The sequence below is a fragment of the Pithys albifrons genome, chromosome 4, assembly GCF_047495875.1.
Source record: "Pithys albifrons albifrons isolate INPA30051 chromosome 4, PitAlb_v1, whole genome shotgun sequence".
NCBI classification, from domain to species: domain Eukaryota; kingdom Metazoa; phylum Chordata; class Aves; order Passeriformes; family Thamnophilidae; genus Pithys; species Pithys albifrons.
In genome coordinates this window covers 46,731-65,988 of record NC_092461.1, presented here as the reverse complement: position 1 = coordinate 65,988, position 19,258 = coordinate 46,731, and the positions used below count along the sequence as shown (strand labels likewise).

Genomic DNA, 19,258 nt, shown 5'->3' with positions numbered 1-19,258 from the left:
GCTATGGGGGGACATGCAGGGGACATGGGACGTCCAGGGAAGTCCGAGAGGGCCCAGGGGGGTCCAGAGGGGTCCAAAGCGTTTTGGGGGGTCCAGGAGAGTTCAAGTTGGTCCAGGAGGGTCCAGGGGTTTTCCCTGGGGGTATGAGGGGGTGGTCCATGGGGGCCCTAGGAGGATTCAGGGTGGTCCAGGAATGTTCAGGAGGGTTCAGGGGGTTTTAAGGGAGTGGAAGGGGGTTTCAGAGGGGTCCAAGGGGGTCCAGGAGAGATTCGGAGGGTCCAGGGGGTTTTGGGGGGGGTCCAGGAGTGTCCAGGGGAGTCTCAGAGGTGTCCAGAAAGGTTCGAAGGGGTCCAGAAGGGTCTAAGGAGGGTCCAAGGGGTCCCAGGCAGGTTTGAGAGGGGTCCAGGGGGCTTCAGGGGGTTTGGAGGGGTCCAGGGGAGTCCAAGTGTGATTCAAGAGGGTCCAAGGTTTTTGAGAGTGTCAAGGGGGGCTGGGGGGGGGTGCAAGGTGGTCCAAGAGACTTGAGGAAAGTCCAAGGGGGATTCAGGGGGGTCCAGGGGAGTTCAGGAGGGTCCAAAGCGATCCAGGAGAAGTCAGAGAGAAATGAGGGGGGTCTCACAGTGGATTGTGGGTCTCAGAGGAGTCACAGGGAGGTAAGGGGAGGTAAGAGTGGTCAGGGGGTGCCTGGGGAACTCAGGGACCCCCATTGCCCACAGCCCAGCAATGTCGGCCCTCGGGAACCTCCCTTGGGGACCCCGGGTGCCCGAAATGTCGTCCCTCGGGAACCCCCCCTTCGAGGAGACCCGGCGCCCGAGGTGTCGCCCCATGGGCAACCTCCTTGGGGACCCCAGAGACCCACCCAGGGACCCACCCAGGGACCCCCCAGGGACCCCCAGAGACCCCAGAGATTCCCAGACACTCCCAGGGACACCCAGGGTCCCCCAGGAAGCTACAGAGATCTCCCAGAGAACCCCCAGTTTCCCCCAGAGACCCCCCAGAGACTGTCAGAGACCCCCAGACACCCCAGGGACCCCCATAGACCCCCCCGACACCCCCCAGGGACTCCCAGATGCCCCCACGGACCCCTAGAGCCCCCCCAGGGATCCCCCAGAGACCCCCAGAGACTCTCAGAGACCCCCCAAGGACCCCCAGAGAGCCCACTGGGACTCCCCAGGGACCCCCCAGAGACTCCCCATAGATCACCAGGGACCGCCCAAGGACCCCCACAGACCCCCAGACACCCCCAGAGACTCCCAGGGGCCCCCAGAAACTCCCAGAGATCCCTCAGGGACCCGCAGAGACCCCTCAGGGACCCCCAGAGACTCCCAGACACCTCAGAGACTCCCAGAAACTCTCAGAGACCCCCCAGGGACCTCCAGAGATCCCAGAGACACCAAGAGACCCCCAGAGACCCCCACGGACCCCCCAAGGACCCCATAGGGACCCCCACAGATCCCCAGAGACCCCCCCTGTTACCCCCAAAGAACTCCCCTGGGGATCTCCTGGGACCCCCCAGAAACCCCCAGACACCCCCAGAGACTCCCAGAGACCCCCCAGGGACCCTCAGACACCCCCAGAGACTCATAGAGACCCCCAGAGACCCCCAGAGACTCTCAGAGATCCCCCAGGGACCCTCAGACACCCCCAGAGACTCCCAGAGACACCCAGAGACCCTCAGGGACGCCCCAGGGACCCCCATAGACCGCCCAGAGATCACGAGATGCCCCCCAGGGACCTTCAGAGACCCCTCCAGAGATCACGAGAAACCCCTCCGAGACCCCCAGGGACCTCCAGAGACCCCCAGGGACCCACCTTGGGACCCCCAGAGGACCCCAGAGACCCACAGGAACCCTTCATAGATCCAGCAGAGACCCCCATAGATCCCACAGAGACCTCCAGAGAACCCCAGAGACCACCAGAGATGCTCCAGAGACACCCCAGAGACCCCCACAGAGATCCCCGGTGCCCGAAATGTCGTCCCTCGGGGAACCCCCTTGGGGACCCCCGGTGCCCAAAATGTCGTCCGTCGGGGAACCCCCTTGGGGACCCCCGGTGCCCAAAATGTCGTCCCTCGGGGAACCCCCTTGGGGACCCCCGGTGCCCAAAATGTCGTCCCTCGGGGAACCCCCTTGGGGACCCCCGGTGCCCAAAATGTCGTCCCTCGGGGAACCCCCTTGGGGACCCCCGGTGCCCAAAATGTCGTCCCTCGGGGAACCCCCTTGGGGACCCCCGGTGCCCAAAATGTCGTCCCTCGGGGAACCCCCTTGGGGACCCCCGGTGCCCAAAATGTCGTCCGTCGGGGAACCCCCTTGGGGACCCCCGGTGCCCAAAACTGTCGTCCCTCCGGGAACCCCCTTGGGGACCCCCGGTGCCCAAAACTGTCGTCCCTCGGCAATCCCCCCTTGGGGAGCCCCGGCGCCCGAGGTGTCGCCCCTCGGCAACCACCGCTTGGAGAACCCCGGAACCGGAGTTGTCGCCCCTCGGCAAGCCCCCTTTGGGGACCCGCGGCGCCCGAGGAGTCGCCCCTCGGCAAACTCCCCCTGGGGGAGTCCCGGCGCCCGAGGTGTCGCCCCGCCGCAACCTCAACCCGATGACTCTCGGCGCCCGAGGTGTCGGCCCTCGGCAACCCCGCCTTGCGGACCCCGGGCGACCGAGGTGTCGCCCCTCGTCACGCCCCTCCTTGGGGACCCCCGGCGGGCATTGGAGGTGGTGGGGGCTGGACTACGATGCAGTTCTTGGACATGTCCGCCAGGCGGGGCAGCGCAGCTGAAGGGCCGGCGAGGGCGGGATTCGAACCGGCGTTTGGGCAGCGGTATCTGCATCGCTACTGCGCACGTGCGGATTAGAGAGCTTCGGCGGTACTGCGCACGCGCGGAGTACGGAGCGCCGTCAATACTGCTCATGCGCGGAGTACAGCGCGCCGTCCCATCTGCGCATGCGTGGAGTACAGCGCGCCATCCAACTGCGCATGCGCGGAGTACAGCGCGCTGTCCCAACTGCGCATGCGCGGAGTACAGAGCGGCGTCCCAACTGCGCACGCGCGGAGTACGGAGCGCCGTCGGTACTGCGCATGCGTGGAGTACAGCGCGCCGTCCCAACTGCGCATGCGCGGAGTACAGCGCCGTCCCAAACTGCGCATGCGCGGAGTACACAACGGCGTCCAAACTGCGCACGCGCGGTGTACGGAGCGCCGTCGGTACTGCGCATGCGTGGAGTACAGCGCGGCGTCGCTACTGCGCACGCGCGGAGTGCGGCGCGCCGTCGCTACTGCGCACGCGCGGAGTACAGAGCGCCGTCCCTTCTGCGCACGCGCGGAGTACAGCGAGGTGTCCCCACTGGACTCTGTCCTGCTCGATGCCACATCCCGTGTTCGTTCATGGCGCTGTTTTCCCGCACCTGCCGCAGCCGGTGCCGCGGGAGCGCGCGGGGAACATCCCGCCGCCGGTGCGGCTGCTCCAGAGGCGTTCCTGGAGCGCGGCGCCGGCACCATCGCCCGCAGCGCCGCCGCCAAGATCGTGAGTGCCGGGGCCGCGGGGCAGGGGCTGGGCTGGGCTGGGCCTCAGTGGCGCTCCATGCACGGACAAATACTCTGCGTGCAGCTCGGTGGGTGCTTTCCCGTCCTGGGGGTGAGGTGAATCCTGGGCTCCTGTGCTTTTGTCAGCCGAGATGGAAAATTCCTGCACTTGGTTTTGGCAAGTGGCAGTTTCCCAGAATTTTCTTACCTTGTTTGCTTCCTGTGGAACATGTGGACCAGCAGAACTCTCAGGGCTTGTGTTCAGAACAGGCTTGAGGAGAGTGAGTGAGGGAGTGAGGGAGTGGAGTGAGGGAGTGGAGTGAGGGAGGGAGTGAGGGAGGGAGTGAGGGAGTGGAGTGAGTGAGTGAGTGAGTGAGGGAGTGAGTGAGGGAGTGAGTGAGTGAGTGAGTGGAGTGAGTGAGTGGAGTGAGTGAGTGAGTGAGTGGAGTGAGTGAGTGAGTGAGTGAGAAGGAGCCACAACGTGTCTTCCTTGTCCTGCACTGCAGGATCAGAATCCTGGTTTAGGTTAGGGATGCTTTTGCACTGGTGTGTGTCTTCGATGGTCAGAGCCAACTTTCTGCTGGGCCACTTAGGAAGAACAGTTGCCTAGAGCTTCATGTTTGCTTTCCTTGCAGCCTGGAGTGTTGGGGGGATTCCTGAAGCTGATTGCCTTGAAAGCCAGTGATCCCCAAGGCTTTGACCTGCTAAACAGCATCATGGAGCATATGCCCCCGTGAGTATGAGCTCAAATTGCATTCAAAACTGACTTCTGTGGGCTTTGGTTCTGCAGTGTGCAGTCATGCCAAAGGTTAACACTTCAGGAGCAAAAATGTCACATTTATCAGTTAAAGAGATGGGAACAACTTTATCTGTGTTTTCTGTAAAGTGACAGCACCAGTCAAAGCCCACTGTGAACTGAATAACTGTTCTTTTAAATTTCCAGTGAATCAGTTGACTGGTACAGGAAACAGGTCTTCATTCTGCTATTCCAAAGACTTCCAAGTTCCAAACCAACAAAACTTATCAAAAGTAAGTTCCTTGCTCTGAAAAGCTCCAGTGTGACACGAGTGGTTCAGAGTGTGCAGTTGCACAGATCAGGCATCCTGTACATGGGTGGGACTCTGGTGGCTCCAGGGACTTGCTCCAAATGCTCTGGAGTCAAGGGGGGCATAAAGGGCAGTGGCCACAGCAGGTGACACTCCATGAAAACTGAGGGAATGGAACTAAAGGACTTGTGTAGTTCTCCTCCTTTCCTGGTGTGTGTGATGTCGTTACTTGTCTGAAAGTGTCTCCATTTAATCTCCAGCTAATAGCAACACACTTGCCCTGTCACACAGCACAGCCATTCTGACCACTGCTCTCTGCAGTTTGTGTTCATGCTGGGAAACATTCCATGCTTTTGTGTCATTTTGGCCTTCATGGGAATAAAGTTCTGAGGAAGGGTTTACGTTCCTCTGTCAAAGCTGTGACACATTGTTGAAATCATCCCCAGGCAGATGGCCATGCTGATGAAATTCGTGATGTTATCTCTACACAGATCACACAAGGTCTGTTATTAATCCTTTAAAATCTGCTTGATGCCTCCTGTAGAGGAGCAAGAATTACAGGGTTCTTCCAATGGTGTTCCACCAACCAAATGGAAGTGGTGCTTCCAGCGTTCCACGTTTCAGTGTTGTGGTGCCCGAGAAGATGAGCAGTTTTTAGGCAAACTTTGGAGCAGCAACTTAATGCCCTTCAGTAAAAGGGAACATTTATGAAGGCTGCCCTTTCTGTCTCCTTCTTAGAATGCATTTTGCTGCTGACTCTAAAGCAATTCTCTTGTTTTCATCTGGAGTTTTACTTCATCCTTTTTCTCGTTGCTTTCTCCTCTTCATTAACCAGTATGGCACAGGAAATGGGGCATGAGCTCTGCAGGAAATACTTGGCAGCATACAGCCAAAGGGAGTGTGTTCTGTTGGCTTGGGTTGTATTTCAGGCTGCTGTGCAGTTTTTGCCTTTGAAGCAGGAAAGAGTTGTCTCTCTGGCTGAAATGGCAAAGGAGGTTTGGCGCTAATCTGACTGCCCGGGTGCCTCTCCTTTTGGGGTTCATTTCTGATTTTCTGCCCACAGTTCCTCACTGATAGTTCAAGTTACTGATCTCCTGAGCGGGTCATAAAAGGGAATCATTGCTGTCTCTGGTTTTTATCCTTTGTAAAAAGTTTGTATGTGCAAACATCTATGTAAGAGGGCAGCAATTGTTAAGAAACAAATTGTCTTGTGTTCTCTGTTTCCTCGTGCTTTGTGTGGTTTCTCCTTTTCTTTGGTCACCATAGGGTGATAAATCGTTCTGATACTTTTTCTCTAACTGTCATACTAGGATGTTTGAAACGGGCTTGGAGAAAATGATGATTCCTGAAATCCAGAAAGAGTCTGGGACAAGTTGAAAAGCAGATCCGTGCTGTTGGCATCACCAAGACATTAACAGAATGTCCTCCCGTGATGGACACTGAGTACCCCAAGCTGTGGTAGGTGCCACACTTCTTCAGGGTCTGCTGGTGATGCTGTTGGAGGTCTGGAAAGTAGGAGCTTTCACCAGAATAGATCCCTCCAATAAACTCCTTTGGCATTTCTTCAGGCCCACTGTTGTGGTGAGACTCAGCTTGAGGCTTTTCATACCTTTTCATCCTTCACTGCACAAAGGGAAGTGTGTTTTCAAAGCAAATGGCAGAGCTGGTTTGAGATGTGTTTGAGCCTGGATTTGGCTGAGTAGAGCTCCACTGAAGGGAATTAGGCTACTGTCAGCTTGCATTCCTTCTGGAAAGCTGGGCCCACTTTTGACTTGTAACTGTCCTAGTCAGGAGGCCTGAGAATACTCACAACCTGACAGGCTGTAGTGTCTTATCCTGAAAGTGGAATCTGGGGGAAAGCTCTGGAGACTGAAAGGCAGTCCAGCAGTCTGGGGGCTCAGGTAGCCCAAATTGAATGACAGTAACCGGATCCAGGACTAGAACTCTTTTTGAATGTACTTAGAGAAAAGCTGTAATCTGGAAAAGAATTGCTATTCTTGGGTTTGTATCACAGCAATTTGAGCTGCTAAAAAATGAGGGCATTGCTGATGCTGTTAATATGAGCAGCTGCATTGTGCCTGGAAAGGACCCAGACCCACAGTCCTAGTGCAGCTTCCCTGGGACAGGGACAGTGCCAGGAGTTAAGCAAGTCTCTGCAAAGGGGTTCCAGGTAATCTGAGCATTCTTGTGAAGCACAGGCTGTCCTCACCTGTTCACTGTTCCCCTCCCCTCTCCCCCCAGGATTCCTTTGCTGCAGGCCCTCCCTCCTTGGCTTGTTTGAGCTGCCTGAGGATGGCATGACACAACCCCTGACAAGGAGCACTTCACTGACAGAGAGGATACTCCAGGCTATCAGACTGCATTCTCTCAGCAGGATCAGCCCTAAACTACCCCACGGTACCCCTGAACCCTCAATGGACACATCCAGCACCTGAACAGAAACCCAAGTCCTTATTTATTTACAGAGGCGAAATTATTGGTAATTGCTTATGATCTGTGGAGAATTTCCTTTGCAATGATCAGAGAGTTGTATCAAGGCAGAGCGTTTCTTTTGGTTCTTTTTCTTGTGGTTTGTAATTTCCTTTCAGGCTTGAATGAGTTTTTTGTGCTCCTGTTAGAAAAGCAGCATGATTTTACCTTCCTGTTTTGGGGGGCTTTGTTTGTTTCCATTGTTATCCCTGTTAAATCAGGCCTCCTGTGAATAGCCTGCGTTGTCCTACAGGACTGCTTTGTTTATGGATCAGAGAGAGAGAAGGGAACTGACTTTTCCTTCTCTTGAATTTTTCCAAGCACAAGTGGGACATCATCTTGCTACTCCCCAAAGCACTGCAGGGATGTGGGAGTAGTTTAGTGCTGGTTCAGTTCTCTGGGAAATAACCACGTTGCAGAGGTTTAAGAATCAGTAACAATTGTATTGTCTTTTAAATGCTAGGGTCTTTTAAATGCTGGGTCCTGCAGTCCCGGCATGATGAGGGAAAGAGGAACTTGAGTTCTTCTGAGAAACCTTCTGTTATTCCTTGTGCAGTCTTTTTTTCCTGTTCTATGAGTCACGGCTCACTCTCTCTCTAACAAAATCTGTTAGAGAGTGAGACTGCACTTTAGAATTTGGGTCTGTTCCCTACAAAGTTTTGCAACGTCCGAAGGAGTGGAGCGCTGACTGCTGTCAGCAAAGCTGATTTGTTAATACTCTGTCAGATTTCCCTCAGCTTTGGGCAGGAAAGGCAAGGGTTTGGGTCAGGAATTGTGAAAGCAGCGCCTGTGTGCCTGTTGCTTCTTGTGTGTGTGTGGCAGGGCTGGGGCAAGGGCTCGTGCAGGAACCTCCAGAGCCAGGAGGAACAGCAGCAATTTGTGGAGAAAGAAAACTCCAGGTGTTAAGTGCTGCCAAATTTGTTCTTGCCTTATCCTGTGCTCTGTAATCAGTAACAGGTGACGTGCAGAAATGTCCTAGGGCCAGGGGAGAGCTGAGCTCGGTGCGGGTGCTGCACAGGGCACAGACGCAGGGGTGGAGTGGGAGTCTTTGGGACTTCTCAGAGGGAAGGGAGGGCTGGATGTGTCAGAGGGAGCCATCGACTTGTGCTCACTTGAACACACTTGTGCAGGTCCCTGGGATCCAGTGTAAAGTGCAGGTGTCCTCGTGTTCAGGGGTGAAGGGTCTGAGAGGGACTGTACTTCCTGTGACTTTGCAGGGCACCAGGAATGAGAGGAACTGTGATGTCCGAGGTGTGTCCCGTCCAGTCGTTTTTCCCTCTGGGAACATAGAGCCTGTGGGCGGAGCTGTGAGTGTTTGGATGAGCAGCTGAGTGTCCCTGAGCCCTCTGCTGTGTCTGTGCTGCAGGTTCTGTGCCTGCTGAGTGTCCCTGAGCCCTCTGCTGTGTCTGTGCTGCAGGTTCTGTGCATGCTGAGTGTCCCTGAGCCCTCTGCTCTGTCTGTGCTGCAGGTTCTGTGCCTGCTGAGTGTCCCTGAGCCCCCTGCTCTGTCTGTGCTGCAGGTTCTGTGCCTGCTGAGTGACCCTGAGCCCTCTGCTGTGTCTGTGCTGCAGGTTCTGTGCCTGCTGAGTGTCCCTGAGCCCTCTGCTGTGTCTGTGCTGCAGGTTCTGTGCATGCTGAGTGTCCCTGAGCCCTCTGCTGTGTCTGTGCTGCAGGTTCTGTGCCTCCTGAGTGTCCCTGAGCCCTCTGCTGTGTCTCTGCTGCTCTGTCTGTGCCTCCTGAGTGTCCCTGAGCCCTCTGCTCTGTCTGTGCTGCAGGTTCTGTGGATGCTGAGTGTCCCTGAGCCCTCTGCTGTGTCTGTGCTGCAGGTTCTGTGCCTGCTGAGTGTCCCTGAGCCCTCTGCTGTGTCTGTGCTGCAGGTTCTGTGCATGCTGAGTGTCCCTGAGCCCTCTGCTGTGTCTGTGCTGCAGGTTCTGTGCCTGCTGAGTGTCCCTGAGCCCTCTGCTGTGTCTGTGCTGCTCTGTCTGTGCATGCTGAGTGTCTCTGAGCCCTCTGCTGTGTCTGTGCTGCAGGTTCTGTGCATGCTGAGTGTCCCTGAGCCCTCTGCTGTGTCTGTGCTGCTCTGTCTGTGCCTGCTGAGTGTCCCTGAGCCCTCAGCTGTGTCTGTGCTGCAGGTTCTGTGCCTCCTGAGTGTCCCTGAGCCCTCTGCTGTGTCTGTGCTGCAGGTTCTGTGCATGCTGAGCACCAGCCTGAATGCAGTGACAGTCTGGAAAAGAATTGCTTTTCTTGGGATTGTATCTCGGCAGTTTGACCTGCTAAAAAATGAGGGCATTGCTGATGCTGTTAATATGAGCAGCTGCATTGTGCCTGGAGAGGACCCAGACCCACAGTCCTAGTGCAGCTTCCCTGGGACAGGGACAGTGCCAGGAGTTAAGCAAGTCCCTGCAAAGGATGGAGTAAATCTGCTCCTTGCATCTGTAAGGAAAGACTGAGTAGTAGGGAAGGGGAGCATTTATGTGCTGTATTGAGATTTCCATCTGCTCCCACGTGCAGCAGTGATGGGGTGGCTGGGTTTGGTCTGGGCCTGTGAGGATCAGCCCTAAACAACCCCACCTCACCAGAGGGCCCTGAATCCTCAAGGGAAATGTCCAGTAGGAACCAGACCAGTCGGTAGTTATTGCAGAGGAAAAACCATGCGAAAGAAAAGGTACTTCTGTTCTTTGTGGCAATCCTGTAATGCCTTGTGCAGTCTCTGTGTGCTGTTCTTGGAGTGACCACCCAGTGTGTGTCTAACAAAACCTGTTAGAAAGGTAGTCAGGGATTGGAATTGGGGTCTGATCCCTACAGACTCTTGCAAAGCCTGAAGGACTGCAGTGATGAGTGTGCTCAACAAAGGAGGTTTCTCAGTATCTGCTCAGATTTCCCTCAGCTCTGGGGGCCTGGTGGCCAGCTGGAGGTGGCGGGGACACACATGGGACCCCTTGAGCTTTGTGGGAGGAGCTGGGGGTTGGCACGGTGCTTTCTGGTTTCCTTTTTGAGCTCTGTGGTGCTAGGGAGAAAAATCTGGAAACAAATCAAACTGAAGGGATTTGCTGAGTTGCTTTGCAGAGAAGTGGCACCTTCAGAGGATGCACAAATCCACCAGGAAGTCAACGAAGGAGCTGTGGAAAGTGCAGCAGAGTGCAGGGAGCAGCCACTGTCCCAGCTCCCTGGTTTTGGGGGCATTAGTCCACCTACGGAAAGGAAAAAAGCCTCCCCGTCTTGTTTTCAGCCCTGCAGAGGAATGTCGTGTTCCAGAATTTCGGAGGGATTTGTGTGTGTCCTGTGCTGGCAGCTGCGTGTCTTGGGAGGCCATGGAGTGACATACATTGGGGGGACAAGGGGAGGACATGGGGGGGGACACGGGGAGGACATGGGGGGACATCAGGGGGACATGGGAGGACATCAGGGGGACATGGGGGTACATCGAGGGGACATGGGGAAGACATGAGGGAGATGGGGTGGACAAGGGGGACGCAGGGGACATGGAGGAAACATGGGGGGAACATTGGGGACATGGGAAGGCTATGGGGGGACATGCAGGGGACATGGGACGTCCAGGGAAGTCCGAGAGGGCCCAGGGGGGTCCAGAGGGGTCCAAAGCGTTTTGGGGGGTCCAGGAGAGTTCAAGTTGGTCCAGGAGGGTCCAGGGGTTTTCCCTGGGGGTATGAGGGGGTGGTCCATGGGGGCCCTAGGAGGATTCAGGGTGGTCCAGGAATGTTCAGGAGGGTTCAGGGGGTTTTAAGGGAGTGGAAGGGGGTTTCAGAGGGGTCCAAGGGGGTCCAGGAGAGATTCGGAGGGTCCAGGGGGTTTTGGGGGGGGGTCCAGGAGTGTCCAGGGGAGTCTCAGAGGTGTCCAGAAAGGTTCGAAGGGGTCCAGAAGGGTCTAAGGAGGGTCCAAGGGGTCCCAGGCAGGTTTGAGAGGGGTCCAGGGGGCTTCAGGGGGTTTGGAGGGGTCCAGGGGAGTCCAAGTGTGATTCAAGAGGGTCCAAGGTTTTTGAGAGTGTCAAGGGGGGCTGGGGGGGGGGGTGCAAGGTGGTCCAAGAGAGTTGAGGAAAGTCCAAGGGGGATTCAGGGGGGTCCAGGGGAGTTCAGGAGGGTCCAAAGCGATCCAGGAGAAGTCAGAGAGAAATGAGGGGGGTCTCACAGTGGATTGTGGGTCTCAGAGGAGTCACAGAGTGGTAAGGGGAGGTAGGAGTGGTCAGGGGGTGCCTGGGGAACTCAGGGACCCCCATTGCCCACAGCCCAGCAATGTCGGCCCTCGGGAACCTCCCTTGGGGACCCCGGGTGCCCGAAATGTCGTCCCTCGGGAACCCCCCCTTCGAGGAGACCCGGCGCCCGAGGTGTCGCCCCATGGGCAACCTCCTTGGGGACCCCAGAGACCCACCCAGGGACCCCCCAGGGACCCCCAGAGACCCCAGAGATTCCCAGACACTCCCAGGGACCCCCAGGGTCCCCCAGGAAGCTACAGAGATCTCCCAGAGACCCCCCAGAGACTGTCAGAGACCCCCAGACACCCCAGGGACCCCCATAGACCCCCCCGACACCCCCAAGGGACTCCCAGACACCCCCACGGACCCCCAGGGACCCCCCAGAGACCCCCAGAGACTCTCAGAGACCCCCCAAGGACCCCCAGAGAGCCCACTGGGCCCCCCAGAGACTCCCCATAGATCACCAGGGACCACCCAAGGACCCCCGCAGACCCCCAGACACCCCCAGAGACTCCCAGGGGCCCCCAGAAACTCCTGGAGACCCCTCAGGGACCCGCAGAGACCCCTGAGGGACCCGCAGAGACTCCCAGACACCCGCCAGGAACCCTCAGATGCCCCCAGAGACCCCCAGAGATCCCCAGAGACACCCAGACCCCTCCAGGGACCCGCAGGGACCCCCAGAGACCCCCCAGAGACTCTCAGAGACCTCCAGGAACTCCCAGACACACGCCGAGACCCCCCAGGGACCCCCCAGAGACCCCCAGACACCCGCCAGGGACCCTCAGATGCCCCCAGAGACCCCCAGAGACCCCCAGACCCCTCCAGGGACCCCCAGGGACCCCCAGAGACCATCCAGAGACCCCACAGGGACCCCCAAGGACCCCATAGGGACCCCCACAGATCCCCAGAGACCCCCCCTGTGACCCCTAAAGAACTCCCCTGGGGATCCCCTCGGACCCCCTAGAAATCCCCAGACACCCCCAGAGACTCCCAGAGACCCCCCAGGGACCCTCAGACACCCCCAGAGACTCCCAGAGACCCTCAGAGACCCTCAGGGACCCCCATGGACCGCCCAGAGATCACGAGATGCCCCCCAGGGACCTTCAGAGACCCCTCCAGAGATCACGAGAAACCCCTCCGAGACCCCCAGGGACCTCCAGAGACCCCCAGGGACCCACCTTGGGACCCCCAGAGGACCCCAGGGACCCACAGGAACCCCTCATAGATCCACCAGAGACCCCCATAGATCCCACAGAGACCTCCAGAGAACCCCAGAGACCACCAGAGATGCTCCAGAGACACCCCAGAGACCCCCACAGAGATCCCCGGTGCCCGAAATGTCGTCCCTTGGAGAGCCCCCTTGGGGACCCCCGGTGCCCAAAATGTCGTCCCTCGGGGAACCCCCTTGGGGACCCCCGGTGCCCAAAATGTCGTCCGTCGGGAACCCCCCTTGGGGACCCCCGGTGCCCAAAATGTCGTCCCTCGGGGAACCCCCTTGGGGACCCCCTGTGCCCAAAATGTCGTCCGTCGGGGAACCCCCTTGGGGACCCCCGGTGCCCAAAATGTCGTCCCTCCGGGAACCCCCTTGGGGACCCCCGGTGCCCAAAATGTCGTCCCTCGGGGAACCCCCTTGGGGACCCCCGGTGCCCAAAATGTCGTCCCTCGGGGAACCCCCTTGGGGACCCCCGGTGCCCAAAATGTCGTCCGTCGGGGAACCCCCTTGGGGACCCCCCGTGCCCAAAATGTCCTCCCTCGGGGAACCCCCTTGGGGCCCCCCGGTGCCCAAAACTGTCGTCCCTCGGCAATCCCCCCTTGGGGAGCCCCGGCGCCCGAGGTGTCGCCCCTCGGCAACCACCGCTTGGAGAACCCCGGAACCGGAGTTGTCGCCCCTCGGCAAGCCCCCTTTGGGGACCCGCGGCGCCCGAGGAGTCGCCCCTCGGCAAACTCCCCCTGGGGGAGTCCCGGCGCCCGAGGTGTCGCCCCGCCGCAACCTCAACCCGATGACTCTCGGCGCCCGAGGTGTCGGCCCTCGGCAACCCCGCCTTGCGGACCCCGGGCGACCGAGGTGTCGCCCCTCGTCACGCCCCTCCTTGGGGACCCCCGGCGGGCATTGGAGGTGGTGGGGGCTGGACTACGATGCAGTTCTTGGACATGTCCGCCAGGCGGGGCAGCGCAGCTGAAGGGCCGGCGAGGGCGGGATTCGAACCGGCGTTTGGGCAGCGGTATCTGCATCGCTACTGCGCACGTGCGGATTAGAGAGCTTCGGCGGAACTGCGCAAGCGCGGAGTACGGGGGCCCCGCCTGTCAGTCTCGTCGGGTCCAGCCCTCAGCTATCTCCGCCTCCCCGCCGGCAGAACGGCACTCCATTGGCGGGCGCGCCTGTCATTGTTACGCAGCTCCCGCCCGGGGCTAGCCCCGCCTCCCCGCCGGAAGAACGGCATCCTATTGGCGGGCTCCACAAACATCCTATTGGCGGGCTCCACAAAGCTCCTATTGGCGGGCTCCACAAACAAAGATCCTATTGGCGGACTCCACAATCCTACTTAGACCACTCCAGAAACATAAATGGCATTCATTATGAAAATGCCCACAACTAACCTAAAAAAAGTAGGGCACATGTGAAAATAGCTCTTAACCCAAGGCTGCTATAGCTGCCCCATGCCTCGGACCCAAGATCAAGTGACTATTGTATAGATGAATAAATCAACAGATTTTCTCCAGTGTTTTCTTCTTTATTTACCTTTAATTTCTATGCTTTTTGAAAACAATATTCTTACATGGTATTTAGTGGAGAGTGCAACCTTTGACTATTTACTATAATATAAATGCTTCAAGAGTTTTTCACCTTCATTCTTCTTCACATTTTTAGCCACAGTAACCTAAGGCACGCCACCAGAAAACCAACCAAAAAACCTCAGAAAAGAACCCAGCAGCAAAATCCTCCAACCCAAATCCTGAACCCATAACAGAAGTGAATGATTTTTATTTTTAAGATGCTGCCTATAAGTACACAATTTCCATTTAAACAAAGATCAAGGCTTTAAAGTTCAAGAAACTTTACATATGTACATAAATTACACATCAGGAATGCCAGCCTCGGAGACCTGGGGACCCCCAGCGCATCCCGGGGACCGCCAGGATCTTCCAGCGTCCTACAGAAACCCCCACATCCCCAGGGACCCAGTGACACACAACAGGAGTCCAAGAGAAACCAAGGAAGGAAGCCTGAAGCTTCAAGGTCCGCCAATCGCTGCTCGTGGCCGCGCCGGGCCCACCAATCACGGACCGCCTTTCTCCGCTCCGTCCAATGATAGCCCGCCTTTTCAATCCGGTACGATCTCGGCAAGCTCTGCCCAGTGCATCGCGGCCCGGCCCCTCAGCCTGGCCCCGCCCTGCTACTCTCCTCAGGCGCAGCTCCTGCAGCCGCGGCTTCGCTGCCGCAGGCTCGGCAGAGGCTGTTGGGGCCAGCGAAGGGCGAGTGGAAGCTCACCAGGTTATCTCCCGGTGGGAATTGTCCCGGGAGAACGCGGGAAGGGCGGGGAGCAGAGGAGATCGCCCCCGGAAAGGCGGCGGCGACAGCCGCGGGGTTGGAAGAACCAGCGCGCTTGGGGAAAGAGAGTCAGGGCAGGGACGGGCGGGCCGGGATTGGCTGGGCTGGTGGTGGCCCCCAGAAACTCCCAGAGACGCCTCAGGGAACCGCAGAGACCCCTGAGGGACCCCCAGAGACTCCCAGACACGCGCCAGGAACCCTCAGATGCCCCCAGAGACCCCCAGAGATCCCCAGAGACGCCCAGACCCCTCCAGGGACCCCCAGAGACCCCCAGGGACCCCAGAGGCCCTCCAGAGACCCCCGGAGACCCCCAGACACCTCCAGGGACCCCCAGACACCCCCAGAGACACGCAGGGACCCCCAGAGACCCCCCAGAGACTCTCAGAGACCTCCAGGGACTCCCAGACACACGCCGAGACCCCCCAGGGACCCCCAGAGACCCCCAGACACCCGCCAGGGACCCTCAGATGCCCCCAGAGACCCCCAGAGATCCCCAGAGACCCCCAGACCCCTCCAGGGACCCCCAGAGACCCCCAGAGACTCTCAGAGATCCCCCAGGGACCCCCCAGGGACCCCCAAGGACACCCTAGGGACCCCCACATATCCCCAGAGACCCCCCCTGTGACCCATAAAACACTCCCCTGTGGATCTCCTGGGACCCCCCAGAAACCCCCAGACACCCCCAGAGACTCCCAGAGACCCCCCAGGGACCCTCAGACACCCCCAGAGACTCATAGAGACCCCCAGGGACCCCCAGAGACTCTCAGAGATCCCCCAGGGACCCACAGGAACCCCTCAAAGATCCATCAGAGACCCCCCCAGGGACCCCCAAAGAACTCCCCTGGGGATCCCCTCGGACCCCCCAGAAATCCCCAGACCCCCCCAGAGACCCCCCAGGGACCCTCAGACACCCCCAGAGACTCCCAGAGACCCCCAGAGACCCTCAGGGACCCCCCAGGGACCCCCATAGACCGTCCAGAGATCACGAGATACCCCCCAGGGAGCTCCAGAGACCCCTCCAGAGATCACGAGAAACCCCTCCGAGAACCCCAGGGACCTCCAGAGACCCCCAGGGACCCACCTTGGGACCCCCAGAGGACCCCAGGGACCCACAGGAACCCTTCATAGATCCACCAGAGACCCCCATAGATCCCACAGAGACCTCCAGAGAACCCCAGAGACCACCAGAGATGCTCCGGAGACACCCCAGAGACCCCCACAGAGATCCCCGGTGCCCGAAATGTCGTCCCTCCGGGAACCCCCCATTTGGGGTCCCCCGGTGCCCGAATTGCCGTCCCTCGGCCAACCTCCTTGGGGACCCCCGGTGCTCGAAATGTCGTCCCTCGGACACCCGCCTTAGGGACCCCAAAACCCCCAGAGGACCCCCCCCAGGGACTCCACAGGGACCCCCAGAGACCCCAGAGATTCCCAGACACTCCCAGGGACACCCAGGGACCCCCCAGGGACCCCCAGGACGCTACAGAGATCTCCCAGAGAACCCCCAGTTTCCCCCAGAGACCCCCAGAGACCCCCCAGAGACTGTCAGAGACCCCCAGACACTCCCAGACACCCCAGGGACCCCCCTAGACCTCCAGACACCCCCCAGGGACTCCCAGACGCCCCCACGGACCACCAGGGGCCCCCCAGGGACCCCCCAGAGACCCCCAGAGACTCTCAGAGACCCCCCAGGGACCACCAGAGAGCCCACTGGGACTCCCCAGGGACCCCCAGAGACTCCCCATAGATCACCAGGGACCGCCCAAGGACCCCCGCAGACCCCCAGACACCCCCAGAGACTCCCAGGGGCCCCCAGAAACTCCCAGAGATCCCTCAGGGACCCGCAGAGACCCCCCAGGGACCACCAGAGACCCCCCAGAGATTCTCAGAGACCTCCAGGGACTCCCAGACACCCGCCGAGACCCCGCAGGGACCCCCAGAGACCCTCCATAGATCACCAGGGACCGCCCAAGGACCCCCACAGACCCCCAGACACCCCCAGAGACTCTCAGGGGCCCCCAGAAACACCCAGAGACCCCTCAGGGACCCGCAGAGACCCCTCAGGGACCGCCAGAGACTTCCAGACACCCGCAGGAACCCTCAGATGCCCCCAGAGACCCCCAGAGATCCCCAGAGACGCCCAGACCCCTCCAGGGACCCCCAGACACCCCCAGAGACCCGCAGGGACCCCCAGGGACCCCCAGAGACCCCCCAGAGACTCTCAGAGACCTCCAGGGACTCCCAGACACACGCCGAGACCCCCAAGGGACCCCCAGAGACGCCCAGACACCCGCCAGGGACCCTCAGATGCCCCCAGAGACCCCCAGAGACCCCTAGGGACCCCCAGAGACCCTCCAGAGACCCCCAGAGACTCTCAGAGATCCCCCAGGGACCCCCCAGGGACCCCCAAGGACCCCCTAGGGACCCCCACAGATCCCCAGAGACCCCCGCTGTGACTCATAAAACACTCCCCTGGGGATCTCCTGGGACGCCCCAGAAAACCCCAGACACCCCCAGAGACTCCCAGAGACCCCCCAGGGACCCTCAGACACCCCCAGAGACTCATAGAGACCCCCAGAGACCCCCAGAGACTCTCAGAGATCCCCCAGGGACCCACAGGAACCTCTCAAAGATCCACCAGGGACCCCCAAAGAACTCCCCTGGGGATCCCCTCGGACCCCCCAGAAATCCCCAGAGACCCCCCAGGGACCCTCAGACACCCCCAGAGACTCCCAGAGACCCCCAGAGACCCTCAGGGACCCCCCAGGGACCCCCATAGACCGCCCAGAGATCACGAGATGCTCCCCAGGGACCTCCAGAGACCCCTCCAGAGATCACGAGAAACCCCTCCGAGACCCCCAGGGACCTCCAGAGACCCCCAGGGACCCACCTTGGGACCCCCAGAGGACCCCAGAGACCCACAGGAACCCCTCATAGATCCACCAGAGACCCCCATAGATCCCACAGAGACCTCCAGAGAACCCCAGAGACCACCAGAGATGCTCCAGAGACACCCCAGAGACCTCCACAGAGATCCCCGGTGCCCGAAATGTCGTCCCTCGGGGAACCCCCTTGGGGAGCCCCGACGCCCGAAATGTCGTCCCTCGGGGAACCCCCTTGGGGATCCCCGGCGCCCGAGGTGTCGCCCCTCGGGGAACCCCCTTGGGGACCCCCGGTGCCCGAAATGTCGTCCCTCGGGGAACCCCCTTGGGGAGCCCCGGCGCCCGAAATGCCGTCCCTCGGGGAACCCCCTTGGGGAGCCCCGGTGCCCGAGGTGTCGCCCCTCGGCAACCCCCTTGGGGACCCCCGACGCCCGAAATGCCGTCCCTCGGGGAACCCCCTTGGGGCGCCCCGGCGCCCGAGGTGTCGCCCCTCGGGGAACCCCCTTGGGGAGCCCCGGCGCCCGAAATGTCGCCCCTCGGCAACCCCCCCCTTCGGGGACCCCCGGTGCCCGAAATGTCGTCCCTCGGACAACCCCCTTGGGGACCCCCGGTGCCCGAATTGCCGTCCCTCGGCCAACCTTCTTGGGGACCCCAGAGACCCCCAGAGGACCCCCCCAGGGACTCCACAGGGACCCCCAGAGACCCCAGAGATTCCCAGACACTCCCAGGGACACCCAGGGACCCCCCAGGGATCCCCAGGACGCTACAGAGATCTCCCAGAGAACCCCCAGTTTCCCCCAGAGACCCCCCCAGAGACTGTCAGAGACCCCCAGACACCCCCAGACACCCCAGGGACCCCCCTAGACCTCCAGACACCCCCCAGGGACTCCCAGAGACCCCCCAGGGACCCTCAGACACCCCCAGAGACTCATAGAGACCCCCAGAGACCCCCAGAGACTCTCAGAGATCCCCCAGGGACCCACAGGAACCTCTCAAAGATCCACCAGAGACCCCCCAGGGACCGCCAAAGAACTCCCCTGGGGATCCCCTCGGATCCCCCAGAAATCCCCAGAGACCCCCCAGGGACCCTCAGACACCCCCAGAGACTCCCAGAGACCCCCAGAGACCCTCAGGGACCCCCCAGGGACCCCCATAGACCGCCCAGAGATCACGAGATGCTCCCCAGGGACCTCCAGAGACCCCTCCAGAGATCACGAGAAACCCCTCCGAGACCCCCAGGGACCTCCAGAGACCCCCAGGGACCCACCTTGGGACCCCCAGAGGACCCCAGAGACCCACAGGAACCCCTCATAGATCCACCAGAGACCCCCATAGATCCCACAGAGACTTCCAGAGAACCCCAGAGACCACCAGAGATGCTCCAGAGACACCCCAGAGACCTCCACAGAGATCCCCGGTGCCCGAAATGTCGTCCCTCGGGGAACCCCCTTGGGGAGCCCCGACGCCCGAGGTGTCGCCCCTCGGGGAACCCCCTTGGGGACCCCCGGTGCCCGAATTGCCGTCCCTCGGGGAACCCCCTTGGGGAGCCCCGGCGCCCGAGGTGTCGCCCCTCGGCAACCCCCCCCCTTCGGGG

The 19,258-nt window shown here is 60.1% G+C and overlaps 1 protein-coding gene across 1 annotated transcript; it reads left to right on the top strand.

Moving 5' to 3' along the window:
- Window positions 1-3,002: 3,002 nt before the first annotated feature.
- LOC139670924 (uncharacterized) lies at window positions 3,003-6,360 on the top strand. Its single transcript, XM_071553074.1, has 4 exons — window positions 3,003-3,515; window positions 4,150-4,247; window positions 4,458-4,543; window positions 5,871-6,360. The coding sequence occupies exons 1-4, from the start codon at window positions 3,003-3,005 to the stop codon at window positions 5,897-5,899; spliced, it is 726 nt and encodes a 241-aa protein (XP_071409175.1). The 3' UTR covers window positions 5,900-6,360.
- The last annotated feature ends 12,898 nt before the right edge of the window (window positions 6,361-19,258 follow it).